This window comes from Rhinoraja longicauda, chromosome 1 (genome assembly GCF_053455715.1).
Source record: "Rhinoraja longicauda isolate Sanriku21f chromosome 1, sRhiLon1.1, whole genome shotgun sequence".
Lineage (NCBI taxonomy): Eukaryota > Metazoa > Chordata > Chondrichthyes > Rajiformes > Arhynchobatidae > Rhinoraja > Rhinoraja longicauda.
The window spans coordinates 95,637,465-95,658,087 of record NC_135953.1 but is presented as its reverse complement, the minus strand read 5'-3'; the positions used below and the strand labels follow the sequence as shown (position 1 = coordinate 95,658,087).

At 41.4% G+C, this 20,623-nt stretch overlaps 1 protein-coding gene across 10 annotated transcripts in view; it reads right to left on the bottom strand.

The window, feature by feature from the left end:
- Window positions 1-20,623, bottom strand: part of LOC144595271 (calcium/calmodulin-dependent protein kinase type II delta chain) — a 225,769-nt gene that overhangs the window by 78,416 nt on the left and 126,730 nt on the right. For 6 of the 10 annotated variants that reach the window (XM_078402598.1, XM_078402614.1, XM_078402565.1 and 3 more), the window contains exons 5-6: window positions 12,258-12,323; window positions 7,678-7,750 (exon numbers count right to left, since the gene is read on the bottom strand). In XM_078402598.1, the coding sequence (XP_078258724.1) occupies window positions 7,678-7,750; window positions 12,258-12,323 (139 nt within the window). Of the gene's footprint in view, window positions 1-6,724; window positions 6,798-7,677; window positions 7,751-12,257; window positions 12,324-20,623 lie in introns of all 10 variants that reach the window. The other 4 variants (XM_078402575.1, XM_078402623.1, XM_078402633.1 and 1 more) reach the window with 1 other exon arrangement.

Sequence of the window (20,623 nt, the reverse complement as noted above, 5' to 3'; positions counted from 1 at the left end):
ATTCTCTGCCTCACAAGGCAGTGGAGGCCAATTTTCTGAATGCATTCAAGAGAGAGCGAGATAGACCTCTTAAGGATAGTGGAGTCAGGGGGTATAGGGAGAAGGCAGGAACGGGGTACTGATTGAGAATGATCAGCCATGATCACATTGAATGGTGGTGCTGGCTCGAAGGGTCGAATGTTCTACTCCTGCACCTATTGTCTAATCACGGCGCATTTGGATAGCAGTAAAAGGATTGGTCCAAGTCAGCATGGGTTTATGAAGGGGAAATCCTGCTTGACTAATCTTCTGGATTTTTTTGAGGATGTGGCAAGTAAAATGGATGAAGGAGAGGCAGTGAATGTACTGTATCTAGAGTTTCATAAAGCCTTTGATAAGGTCCCATGCAGGAGATTAGTGGGCAAAATTAGAGCACATGGTATTGGGGGTAGGGTATTGACATGGATAGAGAATTGGTTGGCAGACAGGAAACAAAGAATGGAGTGCCGCAAGGCTCGGTGCTGGGGCCGCAACTATTTACAATATATATTAATGATTAGGATGATGGAATTAAAAGTAACACTAGCAAATTTGCAGATGACATAAAGCTGGGTGGCAGTGTGAACTGCGAAGAGGATGCTTGGAGGTTGCAGGGTGACTTGGACAGGTTGAGTGAGTGGGCAGATGTATGGCAGATGCAGTATAATGTAGATAAATGTGAGGTTATCCACTTAGGCGGCAAGAACAAGGAGGCAGATTATTATCTCAATGATGTCGGATTAGGAAAAAGGGAAGTGCAATGGGACCTGAGTGTCCTTATACACCAGTCACTGAAAGTAAACATGCAGGTAGAGCAGGTAGTGAAGAAAGCTAGTTGGCCTTCATAACGAGAGCATTTGAGTATAGGAGTAAAGAGGTCATTCTGAAGTTGTGCAAGGCCCTGGTGAGACCACATCTGGAGTATTGTGTGCAGTTTATCTCCTAATTTGAGGAAGGACATCCTTGCTATTGAGGGAGTGCAGCGTTAATCCCCAGAATGGCGGGACTGTCATATGAGGAAAGATTGGAAAGTGGGCTTGATTTCACTGGAATTTAGAACGATGAGAGGGGATCTTATCGAAAAATTATAAAAGGACTGGACAAGCAGGAAAAATGTCCCCAATGTTGGTGGAGTCCAGAACCAGGGGTCACAGTATATGAATAAAGGGGAGGCCATTTGAAACTGAAATGAGAAAAAACATTTTCACCCAGAGAGTTGTGAATTTATGGAATTCTCTGCCACAGTGGAGGCCAATTCATTGGATGAATTTAAAAGAGAGTTAGATAGAGCTCTTAGGGCTAGCGGAATTAAGGGTTATGGGAGAAGGCAGGTACGGGTTACTGATTGTGGATGATCAGCCAAGATCACAATGAATGGCGGTGCTGGTTCAAAGGGCTGAATGGCCTCCTCCTGCACCTATTTTCTATGTTTCTATGAATTGCCACAGGTGGTGGAGGCAGGAACAGTAAAAATATTCAAGAAGCATCTTCATGTATTTGAATGAGCACGGCAAAGGCTCATGGAATTAATAATTAATGCAGGTAAGCGGGATTAGTATATTTTGTCATAATGCTCGGTATAGTGCCTGTTTCTCTGTAGTACAACTCTATTTATCAAATTATTTTGGATAATCAAAACTGCATGAGATCTTTAATGGTGATGACATACTGTTAAATTACTTGGGGTATAATTCATTGCTAGCTTTGGATCAACCATATCTTTTATGGCCTCATTCCAACTCTTCACAAGGCATGTTCATGAACATTATTTTTTAACATAAAGCATTGAAAAGACATTTAGGGTCAGAGTCATACAGAATGGAAACAGCCCCTTCAGCCCAACTTGCCCACACCAATCAACATGACCTATCTACACCCGAACCTGAAGGACGAACAACAACAACAATTAGTCCCACTGGGGTGTATTTGTCCCATGTCCCTCTAAACCAATCCAATCCATGTACATGTTCAAATTTATTTAAAACATTTTGATAGTACCCATCTCAACTATTTCCTCTGGAGGTACGTTCCATACACTCACCACCCTTTGTGTAAAAAAGTTGCCCCTCAGGTTCTTACTCCATCTGGATAAATCTTTTGTTTGTTTGTTTGTTTTTATGTTTTGTTTGCTCTGTAAAGCGTCTTTGAGTTTCCAGAAAAGCGCTATATAAATTAAATGTATTATTATTATTATTATTATTATTAATTATTTCCTCCCTCACCTTAAACCTGTGTCCTCTGGTTCTGGATTCCCCTCCTCTGCATAAATGACTCTGTGCATTTACCACTCATGATCTAAGACACATCCGTAAGATCACCCCTCATCCTCCCGCACCCCAAGGAATATGTCCTAGTCTGATCAACCTCTCCCTATAGCTCAGACCCTTGAGTCCTGGCAACATTCTTGTAAGTCTTCTCTGTACCCTTTCCAGCTTTGCAACATATTTCCTAGAACAGGGTGACCATATCTGAACACAATAATCCAAATGTGGCCTCACCGATGTCTTGTACAACTGTAACATAACATCCCAACTTCTATACTTAATACTCTGACTGATGAAGGTCAATGTGCCAAAAGCCTTCTTGACCAGTCTATCTAGCTGTGACACCACTTTGAAGGAACTATGTACCTGTACTCCTAGATCCCTCTGCTCTACAACACTCCCCAGAGCTCTGTGATGGCCTTGCTCTGCTTTGACTTCCCAAAATGCAATACCTACTTTTGTGTAATCTGCAAACTTGCTAATCATGCCTTGCACATTTTCATCCAACTCGTTGATATAAACCATAAACACCAATGGGCCCAGCAATTATCCCTGAGGCACACCACACGTATCAGGCCTCCAGTCCGTAAAACAACCTTCCATCATCACCCTCGCATTTTGAGTATTGTGTTCAGTTCTGGGCACCTGTTATAGGAAAGATGTTGTTAAGCTGGAACGGGTTTGAGGATGTTGCCAGGACTAGAGGGTCTGAGCTATAGGGTGAGGTCGAGTAGGCTGGGTCTCCATTCCATGGAGTGCAGGAGGATGAAGGGTGATCTTATAGAGGTGTATAAAATCATGAGAGGAATAGATCGGGTAGATGCACAGAATCTCTTGCCCAGAGTAGGTGAATTGAAGACCAGAGGACATAGGTTTAAGGTGAAGGGGAAAAGATTTAATAAGAATCTGAGGGGTAGCTTTTTCACACAATGGATGGTGAGTGTATGGAACAAGCTGCCAGAGGAGGTAGTTGAGCCTGGGACTATCCTGAAGTTTAAGAAACAGTTAGACAGGTACATGGATAGGACAGGTTTGGAGGGATATGGACCAAAGGCGGGCAGGTGGGACTAGTGTAGATGGGACATGTTGGCCGGTGTGGGTAAGTTGGGCCGAAGGGCCTGTTTCCACACTGTATCACTCTATGACTGCTTCCTTCCATGAAGCCATTTCTCAATCCAGTTGGCCAGCTGTCCCGGGATCCCATGCCATCTAACCTTTCAAAGCATCCTATCATGCTGAATCAAATGCCTTGCTGAACTCCATTTAGATGACATCTATGGCTTTGCCTTCATCATATTTTGTAGTTAACTCCTCAAAAAAGTCATGAGATGTGTGGAGAAGATTCTGAGAGATTTATCCACCTTCATACACCCTTAGATATTCAGCACCTCCTCGGCTGTAATACTGACTGTCCTCAAACACTTCCATTAACTACCTTAAATTCCCCAGTCTTTACATCATTTTTCACAGTAAACACAGAAGAGAAATACTCATTATGGACACAAAATACTGGAGTAACTGAGGCAGCATCTCTGGAGAGAAGGAATGGGTGACGTATTGGGTCGAAACCCTTCTTCAGACTCAAGTCTTGAGTCTGAAGAAGGGTCTCGACCTGAAATATCACCCATTCCTTCTCTCCAGAGATGCTGCCTGTCCCGCTCAGTTACTCTAGTATTTTATATCTATCTTTGATTTAAACCAGCATCTGCAGTTCTTTCCTACTCATTATGGACCTTGCCCATCTCCTTCAGCTTCACAAGGAGATGTCCATTTTTGTTTTTAAAGGGCCCTGTTCTCTCTTTAGTCATCCTCTTTCCCTTAATGCGCTTATAACATATTTTTGGAATTCCCTTAATATTATCTACTAGAGCTATCACCTGCCCCCATTTTGCCCTTCTAATTTCCTTCTTAAATATGCTCAGTGCCCAAAACTCCTCCAGGGATACACTTGATCCCAGCTTCCTGTACCTTTCCCATGCCGCCAACCTTTTCCTGACGGACATGTGAGGCTGAGAAAGCACATCTCGGACCCGCAGACCCTCAGCATAGGTGCACCGCAAGGCTGCGTACTCTCCCCTCTCCTTTACTCTCTCTACACCAACGACTGCACCTCCACAGACTCCTCTGTCAAGCTCCTCAAGTTTGCGGATGACACTACCCTGATTGGACTGATCCAGGATGAGGAGGAATCTGCCTACAGAGGGGAAGTGACACAGCTGCTGTCATCGCAACAACCTGGAGCTCAATGCTCTCAAGACAGTGAAACTAATTGTAGACTTTCGAAGAGATCCCCCTCCCCTCCCTCCCCCCACTCGCCCTCAACAACACCATAGTTACATCTGTGGAGTCATTTAAGTTCCTTGGAACCATCATCTCCAGGGACCTTAAATGGGGGCTCATCATTGACTCCACAGTAAAAAAAAGCCCAACAGAGGATGTACTTCCTGCAGCAACTGAAGAAACACAATCTGCCACAGGCAATGATGGTCCAATTCTATACTGCTATCATTGAGTCCGTCCTCACCTTCTCCATCATTGTCTGGTTTGGCTCAGCCACCAAGCACGACATCCGGAGGCTGCAACGGATCCTTCGCACAGCTGAGAATGTTGTTGGCTGCAACCTTCCCCCCATTGACGAACTGTAGACTGCAAGGGCCAGGAAGCGAGCGGGCAAGATCATCTCTGACCCCTCCCACCCTGGCCACAAACTCTTCGAAGCACCACCCTCTGGAAGGTGACTCCGGACTGTCAAAGCAGCCACAGCCAGACATAAAAACAGCTTTTTTCCCCCGAGTGATAGTTCTACTCAATAACCAAAGTCTGTAGTCTCTTTTTTGCTCTGGTTTATTTTCACCCACATGTTTAGGCCGTAATGGTGTATCGTTATTGCTTTGATGTGTTTATGCTTTATTCTTAATTGTTAACTGTATGTTTGTGTTGTCATCTGTGAGTGGTGCACCAAGGCACATTCCTTGTATCTGCATACTTGGCCAATAAACTTATTCATTCATTCATTCATTCATTCCTGACCAGAGCCTGACAGGCACTTGAATAGGAAAAGCACAGAATAATAGGGACCTAATGCACCTGGGATTACTGTAGCTGGGCATCATGATTGGCCCTGACGTGATGGGTGAGGAGGCATGTACCGTGCTGTACGATTCCATCACGCCAATAAATGTCACTCTCTTTGTTTATGCACATTAGAAGTTAAAGTGCTTTCCTGTGATGTGAAACACATATGTCAGGCTAAGTGCCTTGTTTCCCATTGATATAAATAATGAAACAACCCTTCTCCATGCGATATTTGTAACTATTTCACTGACTGCAAAAACAACTGATTTTAAAAATTGGATTTTTTGCTCAAGTATATAGAAATAATCGATGCGAATATTCTTGAAAAGAAATGTTGTCCACATTGCCCCGCAAAACCCAGCCAACTGGACGTCTAGGTGTGTTAGGACCCATAACTAGAGAGACTTTGATCCAGACATATTGTGCAATATATACGCACTGGGTATTTATGTACATACATTTTTAAGCTATTAAGAATATTCCTCCTTCTATCACTTGCTCCTGGGCAAAAGACCCAACAAGTCCCACAGTACAAACAAATGCTCCTGTAATTTCTGGTAAATATATAACACACACATACTAATTTATTTCTCTCATATAATGCCATCCTTTGGACTTACAAATAAAATGCCAAATGATAAGCAATTTCTAGCGATGAACGGTTTTGCTAATGGACAAGAAGACTTAAATCAAGGACATTTATTTACATATCATTTTCCACCACAGCCCACACATTAATTTGAATAGGCAAGAGAATCATGCACACAGAATGATATGCTCTTCATTGCTTGCTCCCCAATCAAGGCACCAGGTCTTGCAGAGGTACCGTTATACTGAGGCTGGTAGGTATCTTTCAATTCAACCAAATCATTATTTTTTCAAAACTAGAATAAACGATTGAGATTATTTCGCATTAAAAAGCATCAACGTCGAGTTAAATATTATCCTTAGCCTACATGTATTAATGTCTATGCTTGAGCATGCCTTCCTCTGTATCTTGAACACTTTTTTTTCCGATCAAATTGCCCATTGAAACTCACTGAGATTGCAAGTGACAAATGACTGCCTGCACTTATTCAATCATACAGTAGCATTAATCTCCTCCTTTTAGACAACAGTGAAGAACAACCAAGAAGGGAGAACAAGAGTTGCTCAGTTATAATTTTCAGATTATATGTCCTTCCTTGCCTAATCTGCTTCCTTGCTGTGGGCAGTGACATTTGGGAGGTGATTTTCTTGGAAGAAATAGCCCTTTGGTACCTTAAATAAAATTAGTGTGCCAATTGGATAGAGCTTTAATTCTACTTCATGGATGACTGCAGAACTATTTGAACTGTTCACGTTATCATCTTGTTTAAATCACTCACCTTCAGGTCTCGATGGACCACACCCATCTGATGGCAGTGTAGCACAGCTTCCAGGATCTGTTGGATGCAATGACTGCATGCAAACACCAGGGGTGTGTGTTAGTTCCAAGCTGACACTCACTCTGTGGACTGCTGGAGAGACTGGCTTGATGGTTAATAGCAAACAACTGGTATTTTCACAAGTCATCCTTAATGGATCTAACCACACGTGCTCCAGCAGAATAACCTTTGGCTTATTTATCAGCAGTTCATTTGCTTTAACTCTGTTTATGGGCAAATTTATTCAAGAGGGAGAAATGATTGGCTGGATGCTCAATCATAACATTATAATTAGCCCATGGAAAAACAGTAACAAAACTTCTTCAACAATTTGTATTATTTTAACAATTGCCATAACCCCTTTGGAAAGCAAGTGCTTTTCAAGAACATGTTATAAACATTGTTTTGCATTTTTCATAGTTTTGTTTTGTCATTTAAGTGATACACAGTAGTCAGCATGTTGTTGCTAATTTAGGTTTAAATGAGTGTCATCTGATATTAACATTGCCACTCATTTTCACTTTTTGCCGATACATATTCTAATGAAGTAACGTGTGACCAGTTGTGCAAATACTTGCTATCACAGCCTAAGTCTCAGAACAGAAGTGGTGTTTTATTTCACACATGGCAATGCATCATAACCGGTTTTCCAATAAGTATTGTGACATATTAAAAATTTACCATAAAAGTCCAAAGTCGGGTTTTGCAGAAATATAGCGCACCCAGAACGTTAAAATGTAAAGGACTTCCCCAATTGCATTCCAAAGGTTTCAGCCATGATGCATTACAGACATGTGGACCTGCAAATTGGTAAGAGGCACCATGCAGATTGCACTGAGGTGAGAGAGATCTTTAAGATTGTTTTCCCATCCCTCTTAAGGTATTCTGCTTGCAGTTCATGGGTAAATACTGACCTTCAGGTCCCTGTGAACTATGCCATTAAGGTGACAATGATTTACACTTTCTAGAATCTGCTGTATACAATGACTGTGAAGAAACAAGGGCAGAATGGAAGGGAGAAGAAATTTAGGGCACATTTTCACAGCACACACATAGAAAGTTCACAGTACTGAATAGATTTCTTCAATTGAAATCGAGAAAATAATTAAAAAAACAGCGACAGTGAACAAAGGCCACACATGTTTAAAATACAGAAACACAGTCATCAAAGAGAACAATTTCTAAAAAAGCATCTAATCAGCTCGAAAGGAAAAAGAAGCTTTTATAGATAGGTAAGAACATTACAGGTAACTATTTTAAATGTTCCAGACAGACAAAACATAGCAAGTTGCATTTCACAAGATAATAAAGCCATGTCTGAATAGTTCTATGTAAGATAAAAGTAAATGTCAGTGCAAATTCTGTCACCAGTCTTTTCAGGCATTTGTTTAAAATCTGTAAAGATCCCACTACCCACAAAAATAGGATTAACAATTTCATTCTATGATCAGCAGGTGTGAAAAAAAGTGCCTTTTACCACAGATAAAATGATCACTAAATAAATTAATTACAAATGGGTAAGGAATTGATGATAACTGAAACAAGGTCTTTCTTTCAGGTTTTTATTTTAGAGAAGAATGTGAGATTAACCACCAGGCTCCCTTTACTCCAAACTGAAAATATAATCTTGACGTAGAAATTAAAAGTACCATCATTTTGATTGGGTTTAAGGTACTGGAAGCTGAAGAATCATTGTCTTTGAATCATTGTCCTTCTACGTTTTTTATGCTAGCTGAAATCTATCACATCTGAAGAGCGCTCTGCATTAGTCTGAAGAAGGGTCTTGACCCGAAACATCACCCATTCCTTCTCTCCAGAGTTGCTGCCTGCCCCGCTGAGCTACTTTAGCATTTTGTGTCTACCTTCGATTTAAACCAGCATCTGCAGTTCTTTTCAACACAGTCTGCGTTACTAGATGTGTTGCCCATATGCAGGCAATAAAAAAATCCAGCTTTCCCTTTTTTAATGTTTCTGTTGAATATTTTACTGGTGTATAGTCTGAAATATTTAATTAAACATTACCTCTCTACCTTTGCTTCTAAACCATTCCCTTAATATTCTACCCTTGTATTCACCACTCGTGTATTTAGTGTTTGCATTATCCTTGACCTAAAATCTTTCCTTATTGATTTATTAAGTCATAATACCTCATTAGTTTCAGTTACTACCCACTGTACTTAATTCTGCTGAATATTATCTTTCCCATTGTGTTCTAAATCATTGTCCCAGAACTTCTGGGCAATTTGTTCCTCTGTGCTAAAATTGGCACATACACTCAGCAGTAGAGTTGCTGCCTTACAGCTCCAGAAACCCAGGTTCTATCCTAACTACAGGTGCTGTCTGTATGGAGTTTGTATGTTCTCCCTGTGATCTCGTGGGTTTCTTCCGGATGATCCAATTTCCTCCCATTTCCCAAAGATGTGCAGGCAAGTGGGCAAAGGCATGGTAGATGCAGTATAATGTGGATAAATGTGAGGTTATCCACTTTGGTGGCAAGAACAGGAAAGCAGACTATTACCTGAAATGGTGGCCGATTAGGAGAAGCGGAGATGCAACGAGACCTGGGTGTCGTGGTACACCAGTCATTGAAAGTAGGCATGCAGGTGCAGCAGGCAGTGAAGGAAGCGAATGGTATGTTGGCATTCATAGCGAGGGGATTTAAGTATAGGAGCAGGGAGGTTCTGCTGCAGTTGTACAGGGCATTGGTGAGACCACACCTGGAGTATTGCGTACAGTTTTGGTCTCCTAATCTGAGGAATGACATTCTTGCCATAGAGGGAGTACAGAGAAGGTTCACCAGATTGATTCCTGGGATGGCAGAACTTTCATATGAAGAAAGACTGGATAAACTCAGTTTGTACTCGCTGGAATTTAGAAGATTGAGGGGGGATCTTATAGAAACTTACAAAATTCTTAAGGGGTTGGACAGGCTAGATGCAGGAAGATTGTTCCCGATGTTGGGGAAGTCCAGAACAAGGGGTCACAGTTTAAGGATAAGGGGGAAGTCTTTTAGGACCGAGATGAGAAAGTTTTTTTTCACACAGAGAGTGGTGAATCTGTGGAATTCTCTGCCACAGAAGGTAGTTGAGGCCAGTTCATTGGCTATATTTAAGAGGGAGTTAGATGTGGCCCTTGTGGCTAAAGGGATCAGGGGGTATGGAGTGAAGGCAGGTACGGGATACTGAGTTGGATGATCAGCCATGATCATATTGAATGGCGGTGCAGGCTCGAAGGGCCGAATGGCCTACTCCTGCACCTATTTTCTATATTTCTAATTGGCTTCTGTAACTTGTCCTTAGTGTGTAAAATGGAACTAGCACATGGGTGATCATGATCAGTGTGAACTTGGTGGGCCGAATGGCCTATTTCCACGCTGTATCTCTAAACTTAGCTTCAGTAAGTTTCCAGTCTTAAATTTCGTACCCTAAACGACAGAAGCATGTGCTGTTGCTCAGTACGCAGGAAGGCTGCAGGAAGATTGACAGTCAGTATGTTATTGAATACTCTAAAAGACTTTGACAAATGCACTATCGAAAGTAGAAAGAATGCTGACAGGTTGCAGCATGGTCTGGTATAGCTACTTCAATACACAGGAACATTGAGGCTGCAGAGTAGTGGACTCAGACTAGTCCTATCATGAGCACAGCCCTCCCCACAATTGAAAGCATCTACCATCGGGAAAAAGTAACAGGAGCTTGAGAATCATGACCTCCAGGTTCAAAAACAGCTTCTTCACATCAGTCATCAGGCTCTTGAACTGCACAGCACAACCCTACCACAGCAACAATCTATTATGGACTTTCTTTAGGTTACACAACGTATTTTGTTTTTTTGCACTATTCGGCCCTGGTAACTGATTATTAATTGTGTCATTGATTGTTGTATATTTATTTGTTGTGTTGTTGCATTAATGCACATGCAAAGCTGCAGCAAGTAGGAATTTCATTGTTCCGTTCATAGTGCATATGACAGTTAAACACTTTTAACTTGACTCTTGAGGTGCTGAGATCGAGGGAAATCAGGAATAGTAGTCATCATCTACAGTTTTAGAGATCAGCAAGGCAAGCCAGTGATGGCTTAAATGATGTGATCTGCTAACTGCAGCCCTGATTGATGCTTCAACTTACAGTTCCCTTTCCCTATCACCCCCTCCCCACTCAATTCCCTCACCCCAGCAGCCCTGCATTCTTCCCTGTTCTAGTTTCACTCATCATCTGCCTTTCTTTTCAGATTCCATAATTAACAGGCCTTTTCCTCCATGAAGCGGCTTCAACTGCTTCTCACCTGGATCCATATATCACTTGCCACACTCCCTGAAACTCCACTCCCCACATTTTATACCGGCTGCCTCCTCTTTACACTGTCAGTCCTGATACAGGGTCTCAACTATCTTTTTGCCTGCAAAGAATGCTGACTGACCCAATGAGACCCTCCAGGAGTTTTTCATATTGCAACCCAGTTTAGAAAGGTTAAATAGTCTAAATATAAATCCACAGAGTTATAGAGTATACACACCAAACCTCCAGTCCAACTCTTTCATGCCCACCAAAGTGACTCTGTGTGAGTCCCATCTTTCTGTGTTTGGTTCATATCCCGCTAAACATTTCCTATCCACATCTTTAACGGCCTCAACAGCTTCTTCTGGCAGCTCATTCTATATACCCCCCCACCCTTTGTGTGAAATATTTGCCCCTCTCACCTTAAACCTATGCCCTCTAGTTTTACACTCCCCGTCCCTGGAAAAAAGACTTTGAAAGCATTACATATTTAAGTTTATTTTATCTTCTAAATGTTTTTTTCTAAACACCAAGACCTTCTGCCGATTTAGCCTTTTGATTGTGTTGTGACTTATAGTAAAGACTTAACAGCAAATCCTTTAATTCACCCTTGATTATCATATCATATCATATCATATCATATATGTACAGCCGGAAACAGGCCTTTTCGGCCCTCCTATGATTATAATATTTCTGAATTAATAATTGTCAGCTATTGCTAACCAGGTTATTTAAATTATTGATACTTGTTCATTTTAAAAACACCTTGGTTTGCTCCCACTTTCTTTTACCACTTTCTTCATTCTACTTAAGTCTGCAAAAATGTTTCAGAAATGGAAAGCTTTTTAAAAATTACATAGAAATCACACTTCAATCCATTTCAAATTTTCAGAAAATATTTGTTTGTTTCATTTTACACAAGAAAACTGTATAATAGATAATTGAAAATAGGCTGGTTGTTCTCTCATAATTGCAGGTCTATTCAGTAAATTAAAAAAATATATTAGATTTGATGAAAGATAAATTTTTAAAATTGTATCAATTCAGCTTTTCATGAAAGTTTGAAACATGTTTGAACTAAGTTAAGGAGTGTCCTGGAGAAAAAAAAACTATACACAACTGAGAAAATGTGAAAAAATATCCAAGGCCAGAAAATTCCTAGTTATTCTGAGGAATTTCCAGACCTAGAAGTCCCATGGTGGAAAGAACAGACTTACCTGGCATCTGCTTCACTGTAGTATTCTCTGGCCACAATATCTTCGAATAATTCTCCCCCAGTCACTCTAATAAGATAAAGAATAGTGCATTGAAATTTTATTCCAGAAGATGAAAATGCTAGCATGGTATCGCTTACAGCGGGTTCCTTTATCTACCGGATTGTAATTATAACCAAGGGAAGTTGACATCTCTCTCAAAACATCTTCCTGAGGTGCAAGGAGACTAAATAATTAATGAACTTAAGGATGCAATAGAGTGATAAAATCCTGCATTTCATATGCACTTGTCTCCGTGATAGAGAACAGACATCGTGGATGTAATGAAAGTAATCAAGCTAGGTGGTCACAGTCTCAAAATAAATGGTAGGCATTTGGACTGAGAATGAGCAAACATTTATTCTTGTGGAGAGTGCTGAATATTTGGAATTCTCTAGTCTACAGGGCCACGGAGTCTGTCATTAAGTTCATTCAAAAAGAAGGTTCAGAGGTTTCTAGACATTAAGAGAATCAAAGGAACTATTGCAGGAGAAATGGTAAGAGATGGAGGATCAACCACGATTTAAATGGCAATTTGTAGGACTTTGGTTAAGACGCTTTTGGAGTAATGTGTGCATTTCTGGTCACCAATTACAGGAAGGATGTGGAGGCTTTGGAAAGGGTGCAGAGGAGGTTTACTAGTACGATGGCTGGATTAAGGAGTATTTACTATAGGGAGTGGTTGGACAAACTTGGATTGTTTTCTCTGGAAGGCTGGAGATTGCGGGGAGACCTGATATAAGTATATACAATTATGAGAGGCATAGATAGGGTAGACAGTCAGACTCTTTTCCCAGGATGGAAAAATCAAATAACAGAGGGCATAGCTTTGAGGTGAAAGTTTAAAGGAGATGCATGGGACAAGTTTTTATTTACACAGAGGGTGGAGAGTGCCTGGAACAGGCTGTCAGGGGTGGTGGTTGAAGTGGTGGTGGTGATGGAACATACACTAGAGGGATTTAAAAGACTTTTGGATCAGCATCTGGAATGCAGGGACTGGAAGGATATGGGTTATGAACAGGTAAATAAGTGATGGTCCTGCCATCATGTTCGGCGTAGACAATGTGGGCCGAAGGGCCTGTTCTTGTGCTGTACTGTTCTATGTGTGGTGGAGTCAGTCCAAATGAATTAAAGGTCTGCTCCTTACATATTACATTTTATTCTATTACAACTAGAATTTGCTCTCGGTGGGACAGCATGCAAACAAGCCTGGAATTATTTCTCTTTCAAATTAAAATTCCTAGATTGGAATTTTAATTTAATCGTCTATTTTATTCATTTAAACAGAAGCTATCATTTTTGTTTTAAACATCTCAGAAGCTAGGCAAATAGCCCGGCTTTCTGCATTTTAGTTTGTCTTTTCAGCTTAAGAACCCACAGCTGGTTGTTGTCCCTTCTGAAACCATTTACATTATGAAGGCATAAAATTTCTCTCCAGATAGAGATTATTTCCCTTTGTTTATCTCACTTCAAAGCACAATCTCATTAGAATGAAACTATCTGAATGATTTAGGCTACGTATAACAATAGCTGCACTCTCTCTCATCAGGGATTTGCTAATAGGATGGCTTTAATGGTTGATCAGTGATCAGCTAAATTTAAGGTATAGGAATGAACATATGTGGTCCTTCTTTTGATATAGATCCTTCAACATAATACATTTGCTCCAAACGCCTGTTCAAGCCACTGTGACAAAACTGAATGACAGTGCTTGCTGCGATTGTTTGATTCATCCATGACTCAGTGCAAAAAAAAATAATATCCAGACTTTTTATTTGTCTTTGAGCCATAATTTAAAGTGAGGAAAGGTGAATAAACTGTTATTTCTTAATCTAATTATGTAATTATTTATTTCTTGCATGTCTTCAACTAAATTCATAATGCCTGGATTTTGACCTGACCTGTTTTACCTGTAACAGTGTTTTCATAGATCACAGGATGCAACAAAACAGGAACAGACCCTTAGGCCCATCATGTCTGTGCTGAACTGATCTCGTCTGCCTGCAGGTCACCCATATTCCCCCATACCCGACATATCCGTCTGCCTATCTAAAAGCCTCAAATGCCACTATTGGATTTGTTTCCACCGCCCCAACACTCTTTGTGTGAAAAGAATTGTCCCACACATCTCCTTTAAACTTTACCCCTCTGACCGTAAAGCTACGTCCTCTGGTCCTTGATAGATCATCTTGAGCTCAACTCTTACTCCTTGGTATCAAGTCAGCAAAGGCCTCGTACATTCCTGCCATCGTGGTGGTTTTTATCTTCACCAACTCTATGCTAAAGGGAGCCATCGGCTGATAATAGGGGCATTTTGGTGAGAAGTTTACCCCATCAGATGTACTGCCAACCACACAGAGCCAACCCCACTTCTCACACACATCTATGGAGGCTCACCCACTGTCTGGGCCTCAGCACCTCCCCCACCACCACCCTACCTCTCTTTTATCCACAGAACGTGGACCCATGTCATGTAGTTAAAGAAACAGATTTATGTAGGAACTTTCTAGAGAATTCTTACATTAACAGAGTATAACATTTGGCTAGTCTCATTACAGCTTTCTAAAACTTTGGTTAAACCATCTTTGGAGTATTGTGTACACACCCAGTCGCCGCATTGCAAGAAAGATGTGGAGATTTCGGTGAAAGTGCAGAAGAGGTTTATCAGGGTCTTGCCTGTATTAGAGGGTATTAGCTTTAAGGAGAAGTAGGACAAACTTGGAATGTTTTCTCTAGAGCATAGTAGGCTGAGGGCGAACTGACAGAAATTTATAAAATTATGAAAGGCATAGATAGAGTAGGTAATCAGACTTTTTTCTCAGGGCGCAAGTATCAAACATGAGGGGGCAAAGCCTTAAGGTGAGAATGGGGAAGTCTAAACAAAGTTCTGATACGGGAGCAACATTTAGGAGTGATATGGACACACATGTGAAGAGGTGAACATTTAGGAGTGATATGGACACAATGGCGGGTGTGACAGTGCCCTCGCCCTTGGATGTTGGTGTGACCCCTTTAATTGGCTGACAGGCCAGGAGAGGTGAATTCCCAGCATGATTTGTAAGAGCTAGGGTCAATTTGGTCATATTGGCGGCCTGACAGCACGTGTACACGCACACACGCACACCCCCCCCCCCCCCCCCCCCCAGGAAGAAACCTGTACCGTCAGCACCTCCTTTTGAGGAAAGAGTGAATTGCAGGAAGAAGCTTGAGATTGTCATGCCTCATCTTTCAAAGACCAGGACTAGGCTGCCGGAACAAGCCCGAGATCGCCAGTGTCATCGCACATGTGCTCTGACAGTGAGGGACAGTGCCCCCATGAAAGTCTTGGACTTTCTTACCACGTAAATAAAATAAATCACGCAACGTCAGCCTATTGTGAGTGTCGGTGTGATCACTGCTGAACCCAGCGGCATCCCCGCCAGGCCATGTATCTATTTAGTTTAATTGGGCATCATGCTTCGTCACAGACATGGTTGGGCCAAAGGGCCTATTCCACTGCTGTTCTGGTCTGCGTAGGAAGGAACTACAGATGCTGGCTTAAACCAAAGATTGACACAAAGTGCTGGTGTAACTCAGCGGGACAGGCAGCATCTCTGGAGAGAAGGAATGGATGATGTTTCGGGTCGAGACCCTTCATCAGACTCGAAATGCCACCCATTTCTTCTCCCCAGATATGCTGCCTGTCCTGCTGAGTTACTTCAGCATTTTGCGTCTATTTTCTGTACTGGTCTGTGTTCTATTTTCAGATTAAGTTAGCAGTATAGCATATCATTGTCTGAGCAAATGAAGGGCTTCAAAATCAAACCTTTCTGCAGGCAAACACTACCTTTGTACAGGAGCAAAAGTAACTCTGGTTAGCAAGTAACTCAGATCCAGTAACATAAGATAGGCTACAATGCCTATTGATTATAAATTATGTTGTGGTTAAATTGTGATTTGAAAGCTACCATGGTAATTTATATCATTGATGGCATTTTAATTGGATCGAAGAGAAAATTTATGCAGGAAAATATCATATTCCAATTTCGCATTACTGGTTTTTATTAGCTGAGCTGACTCACCACAGGGAAAGAAATAATAATTTCTCACCATAATTAGACTGGGTGCATTAACATGAAAGGTGAATACAGATCAGCATATCCATTTTATTAATTCAGTGGCAGCTACTGACAATTTCCTTGCACTTGTCCTCAATTAATGGCAAATTTACAAACTAGGTTTCAAGCGACCTCAATAATTTAACCTCTGCAATTAAAAGAGCACCCCATTACAACAAACAGACATATTTTACACTGGGGACATTCACCCACTGTTAATTAAATTCCATAACTATTCATCAACCAAGACCTCATCACCAAGGCAGTGAATAAAATAGAAAGCTGAAAACATCCCCAATCATGCAGCAGAAAAAATCAATAGTAGCTTGTTGTCCCTGCTGGAGTTAAGGACATTGCTTTTTGGGATGCTTGCTCTGCTTCTGGAGGCCACAAACGTTGGTCAGTCACATAGATACTTCAGTTGGTCAGGCAGCATCTCTGGAGAAAATGGATAGGTGATGTTTTCGGTTGGGACTTTTCTCCACACCCAAAACGTCACCTATCCATGTTCTCCAGAGATGCTGCCTGACCTGCTGAGTTACTCCAGCGCTTTGTGCCTTCTTTCATAAACCAGCATTTTCAGTTCCATGTCTCCTCGTTCATCTGCTCTTTTCATGACACTTCTTGTGTTGAATTAAGAACACTTCAGCGCATTAGTTTCACCATATTTAATGTCTTCCTTCCCAACAGTCCGTCCATTTGCTGACATTCTGTTCTGGTTCCCACTCCTCTAACACTCTAGTTTAAACACATTTGAGTAGCTAACTAGCAAATATCTTTGCAAGGATATTGATACCCCCTCTAATTCAGGTGCAGCCTGTCCCTCTTGTACAGGTCACCTCTGCCCCAGAAGAGATCCCAATGGTCCAAAAATGCAAGTCCCACCTCCTGTACCAACTCCTGAGTCATGCATTCACCAGTCCTATTTTCTTATTGGGTGATCGTTGGTTGGTGTGGATTCGGTGGGCCGAAGGGCCTGTTTCCACACCGTGTCTGTAAACTAAACTAAATCTGAATGAAGAGCTTCTGCACTCAGCTTAATATATAGATTTTTCACCTTATCCAAAGGAAACTACTCACGGAGAAATCTAACCATGAAACAAATGATTCTTCAAGAAATATTTACAAATATTATAAAATCCAATAATTAAATTCAATGAATAAATAATTTTATGTTTCATCTGAGAAACACAGAAATATGGAACAGAGGAGCACTGGAACAGACCCTTCAGCCCACCATGGGGGCTAGCAAAATCAAGGGATATGGGGAGAAGTTGGGCACAGGTTACTGATTGTGGATGATCAGCCATGATCACAATGAATGGGGGTGCTGGCTCGAAGGGCCGAATGGCCTCCTCCTGCACCTATTTTCTATATTTCTATGTCTGCACAGACCATAATGCCAATTTAATCTCAACCCATCCTCGTGTATATGCTCTGTATCCTACTCCCTGCCTGTTCACGTGCCTGCCTGTTCACATCCCTCTCAAACATTGCAATCATATCTGCTTCCACCACCTCCCCAGGCTATTCCAGATACCAGTCTTTGTGTTTAACAAAAAATTGCCTCACAAATCTCTTCTAAACATTCCTCTCTTATCTTATTCATTGCATTTCTTTATACAATATACACTTTAGGTGTACAAAAACACCACAGTCTAACAGTGCCAGCAATTAGCATCCATAATTGAATTTATCCACTATAGGGCTATATTTTGTTCATTTTTTGTACAAATTTTGAAGTGTATATTTTGGTTTATGGTGCACATTGTTAATGAATATGTACTGTGCAAATAAATGTTCTTGGGTCCATGAAGGTTAATTCCTCGAAGAGATAATCCACCATCCTAGCTCCTTCTCACTAATGTTATTGTATATGGTATAGTCTGCAGATGGCAGATTGAAACATCCTTCAGACAATAACCTTGAGCACTAAAGACTAGAAGGCATTGGAAACCATGGAGAATAATCCATTATCTACCTTCCAAAAACAACACATTCCAATAAACAATGTACAAGTTTAGTGCAAATATCACAAAATTAAAATCAGCAGTCCGTGGAAACGGCTCAAAGTGAATACCAGAATTCCAGGCATACAGTAAAATATAAAGCAGTAGTTCACAGGAATCAAACAAAAAAATTAAGAGACAGTTACTGTGACCGAATACTTCATGGAAGGTACCGTATAAATTCAAGTTGTTGTCGTAGCATATATTTTCTTTCCTATTCACCTTTGAACAAGATCATGGTTATCTGCCCCAGGCTTGATCTCTTCAGTGCTGGGTCTCTATACCCCTCGGTTTCCTAATGTTTCAGAAATTTAACTGCATCCTCTTTAAATACCCTTATTGAGCCCTTGCAACTCTTTGGGGGGGGGGGTTTAGATCATTCCAGAGATTCTCCAAGAAGCTCATGTGCAACTGTTTTACATTTTTGCCCCCTGTAATCATATTCTCATGTTTGAGATTGTCATACCAATGGGAACATCTCAGCAATCTCATCCTGTCATACATCAGCCGGCAGCGGCATGGAACAGCAGAGCAGTGGTGGAGGACATCAACAACATTGCCTGGACAGGTCGACTCCTGTTACTCCAGCCATGTGCTGAAAGGACCACGGACCTTTATTTCCAAGTTACATATTTAACAGCTTTGGACTTGAATCATACAAAATGGCACGAGAAGCGTGGCAACTCTTGTGTACTGCCTCAGTGTAATCTCATTCCAGGACTTAGCCTATTGAATCGCTTTTGGACTCCTTCCAATGTTAGTCCGTCCTTTCTTAAGTAAGGGAAACACAACTGTGTGCAGTACTCCAGATGTAACAATACTTCCTATTTATAAGCCCTCTTGTAATACAGACCAATATGTTATTTGCCTTCCAAAACACTAGTTGCACCTGCCCACTAACATTTGTGATCTGGCACAAGAATATCTAGATCCCTTTGTAATTCGCTCTGCAGTCATTCTCCATTTAGATAAAATCCTGTCTTCAGATTTCTCTCATCAAAACCTTATACGTTAAACAGTTTGCCAAGAATTTCCCCCCTCGTTCAACCTAACTATATCCTGTTGCAAAAGTCCAAATATCCCCAGTTGCAACATACCCACCCACCCACCTACTGTCATGTCATCAGCAAACTTTACACTCCTTCAGGTCATTAAAGGAATCGTAAACAATCAAGGTTACCTGTTACTCACACAGAATGGTAGGTGCCTGCCACTCCCCCACTCCCATCCCTACAGCTTACCAAGCCTCGTTCGTCTCACTCCAATTTTTAACAAAACGTCTTTGGCACGATATGTTAACTCTATTTCGAATCCCATAGGAGCAGCCTTACCTGCTGAGTACTCCCATCATTTTCTAGAGGGATATGGGCCAAATGCAAATGGGACTTGGTCAGCAAGGTACTTTGGTCAGCGTGGATCAGTTGGATCAAAGGGCCTGATTCTACACTGTATAATTTGATGAATTTATGAACTAGCTGTTTAAATATCTGTCACTGCTCAACCACTGTCAGCAGAGCAAGTGGACTGAGGAATAGCTAATGGAGTTTAATGGACTTTCACAATAAATGTCAGGTCTCTGGGAAGTAGAGCGGAGAGATCAAGGAGTACATAGTTCCCTGAAAGTAGCATCACCAGTAGATAGGGTGGTAAAGAAGGCTTTTGGGACGTTGACATTCATCAATCAGAGTACAAAGTAGAGGTTACAACCCAGCACTATGAATTCTGATTTCTCTAACTTTAAGTAACCCTTGCATCCCCTCTCTCTCTCTGTCCCCCTCCCCCCACCCAAGTCATCGTACTAGTTTCACTGTCGTCCTGTTGAGGTTCATTGTCTGCATAACTCATGATCACCTATCCTACAGCCAACAATGGAGCATTGTGGGCTCCACCTTCCTTGATCATCGTCACTTTTTTTTGCAAATCTTTTATTCATTTGTTCTATATCTCGCTATATCACCATCTATATCTCTTGTTTCCCTTTCCCCAGACTCTCAATCTTAAGAAGGGTCTCGACCCGAAACATCACCTGTTCTTTTTCTCTAGAGATGTTGCTTGGCCCACTGAGTTACTCCAGCTTTTTGTGTCTAGACCGAGTAGAAAATTTGGGACGTTATGTACAAGACGTTGGAAAGCATGCATTTGGAGCGTTGTGTTCAGTTTTGGACACCCTGCTATAAGAAGGATGTCATTAAGCTGCAAAGAGCACAGAGAAGACATGTTAGGA